General features: G+C 46.0%; 1 protein-coding gene across 2 annotated transcripts; it reads left to right on the top strand.

The window, feature by feature from the left end:
- The first annotated feature begins 13018 nt into the window (after positions 1-13018).
- On the top strand, positions 13019-14266 carry LOC121812128 (zinc finger BED domain-containing protein 4-like). Of its 2 annotated transcripts, XM_042213418.1 has the most exons (3): positions 13019-13365; positions 13396-13733; positions 13987-14266. In XM_042213418.1, exons 2-3 carry the CDS (start codon positions 13489-13491, stop codon positions 14054-14056), a joined length of 315 nt encoding a protein of 104 aa, XP_042069352.1. In that variant the 5' UTR covers positions 13019-13365; positions 13396-13488; the 3' UTR covers positions 14057-14266. The 2 variants fall into 2 exon arrangements, with proteins under 2 accessions (XP_042069352.1, XP_042069346.1); XM_042213412.1 differs by having other exon boundaries at positions 13019-13733.
- Positions 14267-16543: the final 2277 nt, after the last annotated feature.

Raw genomic sequence — 16543 nt, 5'->3', positions numbered from 1 at the left:
AGTAATTATAGGCTTTTTAATTAATCTCAATTATTCGCATTTAATCGCACAAGAAAATTTGCCCCAAAATACAAATGTTTTTTTTTTTTAAATTTAAAAGGATTTTAGTGGGCGACAAAATCAAATAATAGACATGGACATGAATACTGTAAACTCAAGCTCTTTTAATTTCTGCAAAAACAAACAAACATTTAAACTGCATTTCAATTCAAAACAGAGAAACAAAAAAAATTATTCCTTGCCAAAATTGGACAGACTTAAAAATAAAGTGCTATTTTAAGTACATTTTCAAAATGGTATTGTCTTTAAATAATAATAATACAATTTTCAACATAAAGTGCCATTTTTCTTCCTAAAAAAAGAAGACAGAATCATAACAGGTTATTTGACCAGCTTCACCTTTAAACTCTGAGTAACCTTAGCCAAAATTATTATGTACATTAGGCTAAAACAGTTTGATTATCGAACATTTTAGTGCAAAAAACAAAACAAAAAAACAAACCTAATGGACTCACAATATCTCCATTCTTATTTACTGTCCATCTGAATCAGAATCTGATGACAATCAAAAGAGGAGAAGGTTCTTTGTCTTTGCTGGCTCCTTTATATCTACACTGTTCCTGCAGCAGGGCCTCAAGGCCTATCTTGAGCCACTGATGGTTGAGTATAGCTACACATTGAGATTGGTCCTTTGTGAAGGCAGTATTAAATTTTACCATGTAGTTTGAGTCATCATCAGAGATCTCCGTGGGGCGATGCAGGTGTTAGAAGCAGGTAAAACCACTGAACATGAGACATATGTCTCACCTCCAAGAAGCTCAGTCACAAACCCGTAGTAGACAATTCAGGAAAGTCATTATAGATCTACACAGTAACTGTCAAGTATAGCGCTTTGAAGAAACAGTAAAAATAAGTTAAAAATAGTTTTATTTACCGGTCCAAACCTCTTCTCACTCTCCCCTCGCAAGACACTTTAAATCCTTAAAGCATGGGTCAAGCACAGTAGCTTGTTCAGGTCCATCACAGGGACGATAGTTCGAGTCCAGTGTCGGGAATCATTTCTGCGTACTACAGTGCGTGGAGTAATGGTATTTTATCACTTTTCTGCAGAAGGGAACATAGGGAAGGGAAGAAGGCCATTGCAGAGGACGCTCTGAATGTAAAGGGAAGTTGGATCCAGTAAGTAGCTGAGCCAACTTAGCGGGCTAAAGAGGCAGCTGTGGGCAGGCACTACACTTCAGCCAGATGAGAAGCTCTGGGCAGTTGTAACTGTATGGTAAGAACTGTAGGTAAAAGTATGTTGTGAGATGGCAGAGAAGGTTGAATGGTTGTGTGGGAAAGGGATCACTCAGCATCAACCAGCTGAAAAGTAGAAGAGCAGTTGGAGAGAAAGGAAAAGACAAGTAATGCAGTTTTCGGACATCAAGAGTTGACAGCAGGTCAAGAGAAAACAGCAGTATCCTGAGCAGTGAGAGGTCCAGCACCAGCAGTATGTGCAAACGGCATCAGCATGGAGAAAACACCATCATCAGGACTGGATGGATGGAGATGCATTTCCAACAAGCGGCAACTTCACTGTGCATGAATGGACCTTGGGAAGACTGTCTGAGTTTCATAATTGCCATATTTGGAGTGAAATGGCAATGGAAAAGACAGCCGGATTACACAGGACAAAGCTGAAGAGAACTGACTGCAACTGGACTGGTGCAAAGTGAGGAGGAGAGAAGACCACAGTGGAAGGAGGAGGGGGAGGAGGGGGAGGACACATGGAAGAACGCTGTTTAGTGTAGGAGATCAAATTGGGTTCGGGAACCTGGGGAGGAAAACCGACTGCTTTGGGGTGGAGAATTGAAAACATGTCGGAGCACCACAAAGAGGAGGGGTATGTAATATCCCACCTGAACGTTCTTTCGCATACAGGGAAGAGGGGAGCAAGCGAATCAGCGCTCAGGGCACAGAGACTAAACAGGTCTTAGACACACCATTTATTCCAGCGGAGGAAGAAAAACCAGAACACAAGTACAATTACAAATAAAATTTTAAAATACCCTTATACAATAAAAACAACTTTCTCAATATGCTACAAACCCTGTCGGCAGAAATGAATATACACTATCTAAAATTCCCCCCACAGCCCTCTGTCCAGCCACACTCGGGCAAATGTTCCTTATGTCTAAAACCAGGAGAGGAACTCCACTTCTGAGATGGGGACCACGCCAGCCAGAAAACAAAGGACGACGCTCCCATCACGGAGCTGTCTTTTCCTGACGGTGCATCGCCGCGCAGTCCAGCCACACTCCACACTTGGGCCCTCGATTACTGCAAATGTTGCCTCCCTCGTAGCACCGCCCTGAAACAGACAGACATGGGTCAGCAACGTTGTTGGCCCGGCCGCAGCGACCCTCCCCCGGCAAAGCTGCACCTGACGCACAACAGTGGGAAAGCAATACTCACAGATGCAGGCAGAGGCACACCCCTGCCCTCCTGTTGATTTTACTTGAAATAGTCTTTCGGCACAGCAGTTGGAAAGTTGGATCACCTAGCACGTTTTTTAACCCCTGTCTTCTACCACTAATAGTGGTCTAGATGGTAGATGGTACCGTAAGGTTGAAGTGCTTCGATGGTATGCCAACTCCTTTTTGCACAGTTTGCACAAAACCACACTTTTATCAAGGCTTCTGTTGGGTGGTCATTTGAAATGAAATTTGCTTCTGATCAGTCCTAGCAACACGCATATGCACTAGGTTTAAATGAACTGCAAACTGTAATCCACTTACAAAACTGTCTCATTTTATTAGAACAATTCACACTTGTATCCTTTCATGGTACATTTTATATATCTTCTCAACACGTTTTTACACACGATGAAAGGACAGAGGGTGTTTGTGTGGTGTGCAGACAAGATTTTACTTCCCATTGTAATGAATGTTATATCTTTCATAATTAAGAACTACTTAGAACAAAGTAGCAACAGTTTGAGAAGACATTTAGGAAAGTCACATCCTGGCAGTACATTTTCTTAAAGCAAATTAGAGCTGCTAGACGACTGTGAGTCTTCATAATTGTCATGGTCCTGCGGCCATGACTCAGTGACTTTATGTTTATGTACTTATTGTTATTACTTTCATTATTATTCATGGCTGTTTTGGGATGGTTTGTGTTTGGGATTTTAGATACTGGGTTTTGGGTTTGTGCTCCCTCTATTGGTCCCTGGTGTTAGTGTTCCCCTGTCTCGTCAGGTTAATCAGGTCCAGCTGTGTCTCCCACCTGTGTGTGATTTCCCAGTGTCTCTCTGTGTATTTATAGTGTGTGTTTGCCTCTGCTCCTCGTCGCGTCGTCTGTGTACATACCCTGTGTTCATCCTCCGTGTTCCTACCTGGTGTAATCCTCTGCGTGTTCTCCCTGCTGTTCTCCCTTCATGTTCAGGTTTGCCACTCCTCTGTGTAGTTTATCCCAGTTTAGTTTCGTCCTTAGTTCTGTTTGCCATCTCCACTTTGTGTTTGTTATCATCAATAAATCACCCTCACACCTGAATAAGTGCTGCACTTTGAGTCCTCCTTCCACTCTCCACACGGCCGCTGCCCCGGACCGTGACAGTACGACGCGACCACGAAATGGACCCAGCAGCGCTTAATCCGTCCAGGGAGCTACGGGAGACGCTCATCGATGCCACACAGGAGCTGATCGATCTGTGGCTGGAAAGCCCGGGTGGCACGTCCCAGCGCGCTATAGAGAGGCGGCTACAGCGTCTGGTGACCGGTCTCCCATGGCTTCTGGACTCGCTCTGTTCGTGGGAGCGGGAGTTTCTCCTTTTGGACCTCGGACTTCACCCCCCGTCTGCTTTTACTTTCGAGCAGCCCGAGTCGGTGAGCGAGCGACATGTTCTGGCTTCCCCAGATTCCGGGACTCTGTTTTCTGGGGCTATTCAGAGCGGGATGGGAGACTGTATGGATCGCTTACCTACCTTCGTGGTAACGGATCCTTCCCAGGTAGGCGTGTACAGACCCGCTGCAAAACTGACAGACTGTGTCTCTGCCGCTCCTTCTGAGCCAGGACTCTATTGCCATTCTCCGGCTCAGTTCTGTGTCCAGCCACAAGCTTCCCAGTCTGTAGCTCCACCGTTAGCCTCTCTAAGGGCTCAATTACCCGTTCTGCCGCCGCTCCAGTTAGCCACTCAGCCACCACCACCGCTAGCATCGCTGCAGCCCACAGTTCCGGTAATGGCTGAGCCACAATTTTCGCACTGTTTTTCCACCGCTGTTTCTGAGCAGGGAGACAAACTGTTTCATTATGGACCTGTTCCTCAAAAGCTGGCAACATTTGAGACTGTTGCTCACTCCGGGGCTTCCCCAGAGGCTGGGTTACTGCCCTCAGCTTACTCTGGACCCCTGGAGGCTAAGATGCCAGCTGTGAACTGCACCGGGCTGTCACTGCCTGAGCAGGGTCAGTGCTCTGCGCAGCTGCAGCCCTCCGTACGCGTGCCTGAGGCCCACGTGCCTACTGGTTTTGTTTCGTGTGTGCCAGAGGCCCACGTGCCTCCTAGTTTTGTTTCGTGTGTGCCAGAGGCCCACGTGCCTCCTAGTTTTGTTTCGTGTGTGCCAGAGGCCCACGTGCCTCCTAGTTTTGTTTCGTGTGTGCCAGAGGCCCACGTGCCTCCTAGTTTTGTTTCGTGTGTGCCAGAGGCCCACGTGCCTCCTAGTTTTGTTTCGTGTGTGCCAGAGGCCCACGTGCCTCCTAGTTTTGTTTCATGTGTGCCGGAGGCCCACATGCCTCCTAGTTTTGTTTTGCGTGTGCCGGGGGCCCCGGTGCCCGCTGGTTCTGCGGCTGTTTTTGCTGGGGGGCCCGGGGAGCCCGTCCAGCCTCCTGTTTCGCCTGCTGGGGGGCCCGAGGAGCCCGTCCAGCCTCCTGTTCGCCTGCTGGGGGGCCCGAGGAGCCCGTCCAGCCTCCTGCTTCGCCTGCTGGGGGGCCCGAGGAGCCCGTCCAGCCTCCTGTTTCGCCTGCTGGGGGGCCCGAGGAGCCCGTCCAGCCTCCTGCTTCGCCTGCTGGGGGGCCCGAGGAGCCCGTCCGGCCACCTGTGGCTGCTTCTCCACCTGTGGCTGCTTCTCCACCTGTGGCTGCTTCTCCACCTGTGGCTGCAGCACCGCCTCCTGCAGTACCATCACCTGCAGCGCTACCACCTGCTACTGCCACGCCTCAGCCTGAAGCTTCAGCTACAGCTTCATTATCGCCTGGCCCGGCTTCATCCACGCCTGGCCCGGCTTCATCCTCGCCTGATTCTGGTCCAGCTTCATCCTCACCTGGTCCAGCTTCAGCTACAGCTTCATCATCGCCTGGCCCGGCTTCATCCACGCCTGGCCCGGCTTCATCCTCGCCTGATTCTGGTCCAGCTTTTCACACCTGGTCCAGCTCCAGCTTCAGCTTCAGTATCCTCATCAGCTGCTTCGCCTGGCCCGGCTCCATCATCTTCTTCGTCTGGCCCGGCTCCATCATCTTCTTCGTCTGGCCCGGCTCCATCATCTTCTTCGTCTGGCCCGGCTCCATCATCTTCTTCGTCTGGCCCGGCTCCATCATCTTCTTCGTCTGGTCCGGCTCCATCATCTTCTTCGTCTGGTCCATCATCAGCATCATCAGCATCGTCTGGTCCATCATCAGCATCATCAGCATCATCAGCTCATCAGCATCATCAGCATCATCAGCATCGTCTGGTCCAGCATCATCAGCTGCTTCGTCTGGTCCAGCATCATCAGCTGCTTCGTCTGGTCCAGCATCATCAGCTGCTTCGTCTGGTCCAGCATCATCAGCTGCTTCGTCTGGTCCAGCATCATCAGCTGCTTCGCCTGGTCCAGCCTCCGTGTCTTCATCGTCTGGTCCAGCCTCCGTGTCTTCATCGTCTGGTCCAGCCTCCGTGTCTTCATCGTCTGGTCCAGCCTCCGTGTCTTCATCGTCTGGTCCAGCCTCCGTGTCTTCATCGTCTGGTCCAGCCTCCGTGTCTTCATCGTCTGGTCCAGCCTTCGTGTCTGCATCCTCTTCGTCTGGTCCAGCCTTCGTGTCTGCATCCTCTTCGTCTGGTCCAGCCTTCGTGTCTGCATCCTCTTCGTCTGGTCCAGCCTTCGTGTCTGCATCCTCTTCGTCTGGTCCAGCCTTCGTGTCTGCATCCTCTTCGTCTGGTCCAGCCTTCGTGTCTGCATCCTCTTCGTCTGGTCCAGCCTTCGTGTCTGCATCCTCTTCGTCTGGTCCAGCCTTCGTGTCTGCATCCTCTTCGTCTGGTCCAGCCTTCGTGTCTGCATCCTCTTCGTCTGGTCCAGCCTTCGTGTCTGCTGCGGCTTCATCATCTTCGCCTGGTCCAGCCCTGGTTTCCGGGCCTTCAGCCTCTCCTCGCCCAGCCTCGTTTGGGTCTGGAGCTAACGGCCGTTTTCTGGACCGCTGGCTAGGCTATTGGCCGAGCGCCGTCGCCTGACTGGCCGCCGTTGCCTTCCGCACGGCCGGCCCCCGGACCGCCATCGCCTGAGCGGCCGCCGTTGCCTTCCGCACGGCCGGCCCCCGGACCGCCATCGCCTGAGCGGCCGCCGTTGCCTTCCGCACGGCCGGCCCCCGGACCGCCATCGCCTGAGTGGCCGCCGTTGCCTTCCGCACGGCCGGCCCCCGGACCGCCATCGCCTGAGTGGCCGCCGCTGCCTTCCGCACGGCCGGCCCCCGGACCGCCATCGCCTGAGTGGCCGCCGCTGCCTTCCGCACGGCCGGCCCCCGGACCGCCATCGCCTGAGTGGCCGCCGCTGCCTTCCGCACGGCCGGCCTCCTGAACTCTTTACGCGCCGCCGCTGCCTTCCGCACGGCCGGCCTCCTGAACTCTTTACGCGCCGCCGCTGCCTTCCGCACGGCCGGCCTCCTGAACCTTTTGTGCGCCTCCACGGCCTTCTTCGTGGCCGGCCTCCTGAACTGTCCCATCCTGGCCTCCTGTGTTATCGGGCCCCTGGCCGGCCGCCTGACCTGTGTTTTGGACTCTGCTCCCCTGTGAGTTTTTTTTGTGAACATTTGTTTGGGACTCTGGGGCCTTCGTTTTGGTCGTGGCCCGGTCCCTCCGTCCTGGGCCCCCTGCCGCCCGCCCGGGTCTGGTGGTGTGCTTCTGTGGCTGTCAGGGGCCAGCCCTTGAGGGGGGGGTACTGTCATGGTCCTGCGGCCATGACTCAGTGACTTTATGTTTATGTACTTATTGTTATTACTTTCATTATTATTCATGGCTGTTTTGGGATGGTTTGTGTTTGGGATTTTAGATACTGGGTTTTGGGTTTGTGCTCCCTCTATTGGTCCCTGGTGTTAGTGTTCCCCTGTCTCGTCAGGTTAATCAGGTCCAGCTGTGTCTCCCACCTGTGTGTGATTTCCCAGTGTCTCTCTGTGTATTTATAGTGTGTGTTTGCCTCTGCTCCTCGTCGCGTCGTCTGTGTACATACCCTGTGTTCATCCTCCGTGTTCCTACCTGGTGTAATCCTCTGCGTGTTCTCCCTGCTGTTCTCCCTTCATGTTCAGGTTTGCCACTCCTCTGCGTAGTTTATCCCAGTTTAGTTTCGTCCTTAGTTCTGTTTGCCATCTCCACTTTGTGTTTGTTATCATCAATAAATCACCCTCACACCTGAATAAGTGCTGCACTTTGAGTCCTCCTTCCACTCTCCACACGGCCGCTGCCCCGGACCGTGACAATAATTACAAGTGCAGCTGAAGGTGTCTAATGCTGGTAATGAATACACATGTTCTTTTTAAAACCACATGCCATATGTGACCACAGCTGACATGCGCTACACTGATGCCATTCGCGCCATTTCTTCATAGTTCAGAGTTTTTCCTCTTGTTATTGAAATGAGCGTGCCAGAAGCAGCAAATGTAAGAGGCCTCTAAAATACACAAAAAGTGGAGCTGTTGGATCAGGATATTAGCTGTAATGAATATTAAAGACAGATAACACGCTACTTTATCTGAAGACATACCATCCCTAGCTGCTAGCACTGCCTCAATTCTGGATGTTTCCACAGACTCCTCTAAATTCTTAATTTACAAACAGCAGTTGCACAAAATATATAATTATTTTCTTCCCATTAGTACTTTTCACTTCAAGAAATTGCCCTGTATGATTCACAGGTAAGTATGTTGTGAAAATAAGTAGTATGTTGTGACATCAGCAACTACTTACTAATTGCATATTGAGTCACTCACTTGAGTAAAATGTGTTGTTTCCTTCACTAACCTAACACAGAGAGCCAATAAGGTAAGGAAGTAACACATATTGTACTATACTGCCCGTATACTACTTAGTGTTCTAAATGATGAAGGGTCTGAGGTCAGACTCAAACCTGGGCCACTACATTCAACCATGTGGCATATGGTCATCTTGTCAAGTAGTGAGCTAAACCAGTGCCCTAATGTTATGAAATTTATCACAAATTTAGAGAATATAACAAATTTCTACTGATGACTTCATCTCATGAAATTGCTGATAGATGTCAATGTGTAGATCAGCTGAGCTGGTGATTAAATAGTAACCTTTCCTACTCAAAATGCTGTTAGAACAATTCTAATTTTATAACGTGCTGTCACAAGAAACTTAAAATGGGTGCCAGTTGGTCCACCGTGTCATTTGTTGTTTTTCCACATGTAAGGTAGTAATAAACAAACATACAAGAAACTTGTTTCCAAACACTGCCTCTAAAATATCTTCCACAATTTCTGTCCGAAGTCCACTCTCCCTGCCTGATCCAAATAAAACACAAAATTACAATATGTTGTTGACATTGTTTTCAATGTCTCTCCTTACAGAATGTTTAACCAATTAACCAATATGTGTAATTGTGGAGGCTTAATGAAAGTATCACACATTTTTTTTATAAGTTCCTATACAATGAAAATATGGCGTATTTAATTGACAGATACTAAAAAAAAATGCCAACTTAGTAAATCAAAAAGAAAACCTGCAATGTGAGCAGAGAATCTTAAGCTAACAATAACATATTTTTTTGGAGCACAATGGCTCAACACGTCCAGAATTTTGGACCAGGTATAACTAACAGAATTACTAAGATTTAAATGTAAAACATGTCAAACATTATAGATCACTCAATCTGAAGACATACCCTCTGCCGGCATTACTACAGTACCACCTGTGCTCCTCAGCACTCTGTACACCTGAAGAGAAAAGAAGGGGGGAAGTGTCCAAAAAAATCAAATCTACAATGTGTTAAAGAATCTTTAGTCAAGAACAGATTTGCCTTCCAAAGTGTGGTGTTAGACACCACTGTACCTCTGCTATTTAAAAAGCAGACTGTTAAGAGTTTGGGTCAAAACACTTTGTGTTTTAGTTCATAATGTTTTTCCCTTTTTTAAATTCAAACTAAGAAGATATGTAACTTTTTAGCTAATAAAAATATGATTTTCTTCTTTAGATTACAGTTGATCATGACAGATTAATCAATCACAATCAAACTGATATTTCAAAAGACAAAAATATTGATTTTACAGTAACTTTTTTGGAGAAGTTGTAAACAGATCACAGTTGTTGGGTTTTACAAACAGAACTGGAATGTATCCTAAACCAGTTGAGAGTGCTGATCATCACCACTCAGTTTTTCAAAATAAACCCTTACATTTGAGATTAAATTACTTTCTGTAGTGAAATATAATAAATAGGGATGGGTATCGTTTAGGTTTTATCCGATACCGGTGCCAAATCGGTACTTTTGAAACGGTGCCGGTGCTCAAACGGTGCTCAAACCGGTGCTTAAAGAATGGAGAACACAAAATTGGTCCAAAAACCTCTCATGTTTAGCTGGATTGTCTCTTTACACAGCCTGCACCTGGCTTGCCTGGTGTGATAGACCCCAGCCTCAATGGATCTTGTGCTCAGCGCTTGTTCTTGTGCTGCCATGATTAGTGCCTCTGTGCTGTCTTTAAGTCCAGCTTTGTCCAGCCACTGGTAGGATTTCTGGATATCAGCCACCTTCTCTATCTGCCGGTGGTACATACCGTGCAGGGGCCTGTCCTTCCATGATGGGTCCTCGCCTTCCTCCGAGGAACCATATATATATATATACATATACAGACATGTACATGTCAATATTAAAGTGATAATCCGGTTTCCTTCATTTGTGCAGTTGTTATAGTAACATATTTTAAATGTTACATGTTCCCCTAATGACATGCTTCTTCCTGTTGTCTAAAACTTTTTTGGATTAACATGTTCATATGTACTGGGTTTAAATGAACTTCAAACTGTAATTCACTTAACATGTTTTTACACATAATGAAAGGACAGAGGGTGTTTGTGTGTTGTGCAGACAAAATTTGTTATGTGTTATAATTTAGAACAATTTGAGAAGACATTTAGGAAAGTCACATCCTGGCAGTACATTTTCTTAAAGCAAATTAGAGCTGCAAGACAACTGTGAGTCTTCATAATTACAAGTGCACATTAAGGTGTCTAATGCTGGCAATGAATACACATGTTCTTTTTAAAACCACATGCCATGTGTGAAAACAGCTGTCATGCACTACACTGACACCACTCGCACCATTTTTCATAGAGTTCTTCCTCTTGTCGTTGAAATGAGCATGACAGATGCAGCAAAAGTAAGAGGCCTCTAAAACACACAAAAAGTGTGGTTGTTGGATCAGAATATTAGATGTAATGTACATAATAGATGGATAATACACTACTTTATCTGAAGACGTACCATCTGTAGCTGCTAGCACTGCCTCAATTCTGCATGTTTCCACAGACTCCTCTGGGCTCTGTGCACATAAAAAGGTCACAGGCTAGCAGCACATGTAGTTGGGAAAATTCTTAATTTACAAACACCGCTGCACAAAAATGCAATTATTCTCCTCCCATTACTCCTTCTCACTTCAAGAAATTGTCAAAATAAGTCGTATGTTGTGACATCAGTGTTGGAAGTTTTTATTTAATAAAGCCTGCAGACAAACGGTGAGCGGCAGCTAACATCCCTTAACCAAAAAAGAACAAAAACCCAAGCTTGGTGGGAGCAGCCATCGCACAGGGCAAATGATCAGCAGTCTCTCCTGAACCCAGAAGCCTGGAGTTACATACCTCTTACAGGAACTAAAGGCAGTACACAGCTGTTTTCACACCTTTGGTACCCCCACCCCCAAAGAAAGTTTCACACTCCCTTGCTACCTCTTACAGTGGAGAAGGAGACAAAAGACTCCTCCCCCCACTCTGGGTCCTTTGTGTGTGAATGCTTCCCTCAAACCTCCTGAGATACCATCTGTTACCAGTATGAGGCTACGTCCACACTAATGCGTTTTCAAACGAAAAACAATCTATCCAGCTGGTGTGGACGTAGCCTGATTGTGTGAGACACTGAGACATGATAAAAACCAGCAGCACCAGAGCATTATACAATAAATAATGTGAATAACACATAAATAAAATGAATTCCTTTTACATCAACAACAATAACATATTTTTGTTGCAGCACAATGGCTCTAACATCAACACATCCAAAATGATGTACCCAGGTATACCTAACAGAATTACTAAGATTGTCTTTCAGTCTTTCAGCTCCCACTATGGTCTCACATGAACTCGCACAGCACGTATCTGGGCCAGCTGGAGGCTCAGACGAACCCAGCCAGCAGTTTTTATTGTGAGCTGGGGGTTGACAATGAAATTTAGGTCATCCTTCCTTTGCTCCTAGCTCCAAGCTGGCTGTGACAAGTCTAGGTTTTGGCATGGAGCAGAATATAACCAAGAACAATCATAGCAGTGGCGGCTGGCCCATAGGGGGCGCTCGGGCTCCGCCCCCCCAAATGTGGAGGAGTAAAAATATATATTTTTAAAAAATTCATCAATGATAGTTTTACTATGTGTGTGCCCATATACAGCCAGGCGTATTTTAACATTTTCACCAGCTGACTCATTAAAGTTCAACCAACAAACGGTGTTTTTCTTCTTCTGGGGCGCTCGTCAAAGCGCCCTTGATATGCAGCGAAATAGCCTATCATTAAATGGTTGCCAGGGGAAAATAATAAATATTTGACCTATCAGCGTCGCTGAATTAAATGGTTTGGGGGCGCTTAAAATTGCGCCCCTGCAGAAAACGCGCGAAGATTTGCTGTTCTAGAATTTTACCTCAGTCAGTAGCCTAAGTGAGCTATAAGGTCAGAGAGAGACGATGGCAGCGGTATTGTTAACGGTTGAGGCACAGCCTCCCCCAAATTCGGTTAGATCGCTTCTAACCTACCCTTTTGCCAGAAGGACAATGGCAGAAAAACTGCAAGTTAAAGAGTTGGGACCTGACAAGCCCGAAATTCAACTAACCCAGGCAACGAAGGAGAAGTCAAAAGCATACAACAGGACTTTTTGTCGGAGTTGGTTCCAGCGCAAGTCGTGGCTGACAGGCTGTGGAACAGCTAATGCACTTTTTTGTTTCCCGTGCATACTGTTCAAAAGTGACAAGTGTGATTTGACGTGGACACAATCTGGACAAACCGACTTAAAGCACCTCTAATTAAAGTAAGTAAGTAATTAAATTTGTATATCAGAATTAAACTTCATCATTCTGGTTTGTGTAAAGCCAAGATGCACAGACCACACTAGGTCAAGCCAAGCTTTCTGTTGTGTGTTGCCATCTAGTGGGCATGAGGTATCACTGTATGAGTTAATCACCTAGCAACAAATTAAAATTGTGTTGTTTGATGTACTCATTAAATGGGTCATTTTAGTCGATATCATAAAAATTGCCCCCCCTGAGATTTTTTTCAGGAGCCGCCACTGTCATAGAGGCTCTGAGTAAAGCGTTGATATAGGGATGCACCGATACGTATCGGTATCGGCCTCGATACCACATTTTCTAAAGTACTCGTACTCGTTAAAAGTCCCCCGATACCGAGGACCGATACCACGGTCTGAGACCTGTCTATGTTTGAGCGGCATGTAAGGGGTTAATCACAGGCGCCGAGTGCCCGCCCCCAGGCCCCGAGTGCCCGCCCCCAGGCCCCGGCTGCAGCTCAGAGCTGGGAGAAGGCGAGGCGAGACATATCAGCCGTGTGGAACTATTTCAAAGTGAACGAAGACGCGAAAACAAAGGCGGACTGCAAATTGTGCTCAGCGAAATTGTCCAGAGGAGGCTCAAAAGGTAGCGCATTTAACACAAGTAATTTAATCAAGCACCTAAAATCCCAACACGACAACGAGTACAAAGAGTTTACCCACGCTTATTTACCCATGCTTATTAGCACATAGCTGATGCAGTGGGACGGAAAATAGTTGGGCATTTTAAACATTCCACCTTAGCCTACTCCCGCCTCGAGGACATTCAGGGACAGCTCAACCAGCCAATAAAGAGACTGCAGCAGGACGTACAGACGCGCTGGAACAGCACGTATTACATGCTCCAGTCCCTCATTGAGCAAAAGCGAGTGCTGGGCGTGTATGTGTCCGAGCATGAACTCCCTGACTATCTCACCGCTCACCAATGGGCTCTTATGGAGACGACTGTTGCCATCCTCGCCCCCTTTGAGGAACTAACTAAAAAAGTGAGCAGCTACGACGCACTAGCCTCTGATGTCATCCCAGCTGTGACTGTGCTAGTGAGACTTCTAAACAGAGAAACAGACGAGGACCACGGCGTCAAGACAATGAAAGCAACCTTACTGGCAGCTGTCAAGAAGCGCTTCAGTGACGTCGAGACCAACCCACTGTACTTCATCTCCACCATACTTGACCCAAGGTAAAGTCTGTGTGCTATAGGTATTCAATGAGTATAGCTACAGTACTAAATGTAAGATTATTTTACATCTGAAATATTATATATTTGTAACTAAAATACACAAATACAAATGTATGCAATATATATAATATGAAATACATTTCCCTTATTACTACCAGAAAGTCAAATGGCTGGCATTTGTCACAGTGGTTTAGGGGAAACTAAAATCAGTCCTATTTTTCCACATATTAATACATTTATGAATTTTGTGCAGGTATAAAGATCGCTTCTTCTCCAACAACACTGCTCCAGAGGCCAAGCTGCACCTGAAGCAGGAGCGATGATGTCTAGAGCTGAGGCAGAGGGGAGTCGGGCAGAAGCTGCAGAACCTCCTGCTAAACTGTTCCTCAAGGCCCAGGCTGCCGCTGGCAGCAGGTGCTGCCATTGAGCTCGACACATACCTCGGAGAGGCCCCAAGCCCTCGTGAAGACAGTCCTCTGAAGTACTGGGGTGTCAACAAAATCAGGTTCCCCACTTTGGCTAAAATAGCCCGTAAATACTCTCAGCCCCATGTAGCAGTGTGGAAAGTGAAAGGCTTTTTAGCTCAGTGTCACACATTATAGATGAAAACAGAAACAGTCTGACTGCTGATAATGCAGAAAAGCTACTTTTCTTAAAAAAAAACCTGCCACTCACTTTTTCTCTCCATTAAGTGAGTCATCTTAGACTTGATGTTAATACCTACCTCAGTTGCACTGACTGCCACAGTTCTATGTCGGTGGATGTTGTTAGTTTATTCAAATATTGTGCACTAAATAGCAAAGATGTTTATTAATGCCCCTTGTGTTGTCCAAAGCGGCAGAGTTTACAATAAACTGAAAACAATACTTGAGTTGCACTGTCACTGTTTAATTTTTATAATTATTTATTCTGTAATATGTTGCATACAACATGCTTTTATTTTAAATAAATGTTCTTAATTCCAAACCAGTCCCTTGTTTGTTTGTTGTTAAATTATAGGACTAAAGCTGTTACCTGTAAATTTAAATCATGTTTTTATTAAGTACTCGGTATCGGCGAGTACTGAAATGCAAGTACTCGTACTCGTTTCCAAAAAAGTGGTATCGGTGCATCCATCCCTATAGTGGCATGCACACTTGTGGTTTGTATGTTGAGACTTAGGCTACGTTCACACTGCAGGTGTTAATGCTCAATTCCTTTTTTTTTGACCAAATTCGATTTTTTTTGTCTGCTTGTTCACACTACAAATAGAATGTGACAGCAAACGCGCTCTAGTGTGAACCCTCAAAGCAGCCCGCAGAAGACGTCACACACAACGCGCTCTGTTTAGACCCAGACCAAACACTATTGTTTGACTGATGGCCCTTAATATAAAGACTTGTTTCAGACTTTACATTTCCCAATTTTGCTTTAAGTTATAAAGTTATTTTGTTATTTACATATGGCCTAATAATGATCCTTATTGCTGTTTAGAGAGGAGCACAATTCCAGTTTCCAACAATGGCGGCAGCTACTTAGTTTTAATATTACTCTTATTTCTCTTTCTGGGTCGCAAAAAAACTTTTAACATATTTTCAGGTGAGAATGTAGCTGTGTAAACTTCAAATATCTGAGCCAACCGACACATCGTCTTCAAACCCCCGCGGTCTTTCACTACTCGGGTTAAACATGATATATAAGTCACTTTGATAACTTAAAAATGTTATTGTTTGGCTTTTTCAGTGTTTTATTTGTTCGTGAGTAAATCGGTTTGGCTGAGATTAAAGTTATTAGATTAGATTAAATTTAACTTTATTAATCCCTCGGGAGGGTTCCTCCGGGGTTTTCACACAGCTGAATAAACGTCAAACAGAAAACTAATTAAACAAAGTGTGAGACGGTCGAGAGTTTACGCCAGCGCCCGGTTATATTTTGAAGCATTAAAAAGTACAACAAAATAGAATTAAAAGAGACAAATAAACAAAGTGTGAGACGGTCGAGAGTTTAAGTCAGCGCCCAGTTATATTTTAGATAGCAAGGAGCAGACGGCAGAGTTTCACTCCACCGAGGGAGCTCATGACGTACTACCCGGCTTTCTTTAGACCGCGAAGGCCGGGTCCTCAGGTGGAAGCAGCCTCTGAATTTGGACACCCCCGCTGTTTCCGGGCCGGCCAATAATAACGGTGACATTTAACGTATTTTATCCGATAAATAAACACTGTAAAATGTATTTATCACCCCCCCCAACAGCCCTTTTGAATGTCTCCCTAATTCTGAGGTCTCAAGGTTGGCAAGTATGGCCACAACACCTCACTTTTTTGCCACATGTATCGCAAACCACGTCTCAGCTGTTTGTGGAGGTAAAATACGTCCGCACAATTACGCTCAGCCATTGTTGTGAGTGCGCACGCCAAGGGGCTGCGAGACATTTATACAGCCGTATTTCGCACATGACTATGAAAGGCGGAAGAGGAAGTAGTTCCTTTGAATGTAGACAATCCGAATGTTATAGTTTCTTTCCACTGTGTTCCTGTTAATGATAAACTACAAATTTACCTAAATTACTAAAATATCGATATTTTAATGTGAGAATCGATTCTAGAACATAAATGATTGGTATCGGAGGAATCGATATTTCAGGATCGATCCGCACATCACTAATAAACAGAAGTCCTTCGTGTTCTGCCTTTTGTTCTCGTTCATAGAAGTTATGACGTGAAGAAAACGAGCGCTGAAATCTTTGACAGATAGTTAAGAACGTATATTGTTACGCTGCTGTTTTTGATTTAGTTAAGAGTACAGATCATATACTTTGGATCAAAACCAATCCT

The sequence above is a fragment of the Haplochromis burtoni genome, unplaced genomic scaffold (assembly GCF_018398535.1).
Source record: "Haplochromis burtoni strain Fernald_Lab_line unplaced genomic scaffold, NCSU_Asbu1 Contig_10, whole genome shotgun sequence".
Classification (NCBI taxonomy): Eukaryota; Metazoa; Chordata; class Actinopteri; order Cichliformes; family Cichlidae; genus Haplochromis; species Haplochromis burtoni.
Note: the sequence above shows the minus strand (reverse complement) of the source record. Positions and strands in the feature narration are given on the sequence as shown.

Bases quoted from the DNA above. Each gene is read 5' to 3' on its own strand.
- LOC121812128 (XM_042213412.1), top strand. From the start codon at position 13,393: ATGCTCCAGTCCCTCATTGAGCAAAAGCGAGTGCTGGGCGTGTATGTG. The intron at 13,734-13,986 runs GTAAAGTCTGTG...AATTTTGTGCAG, and splicing joins TCCACCATACTTGACCCAAG to GTATAAAGATCGCTTCTTCT.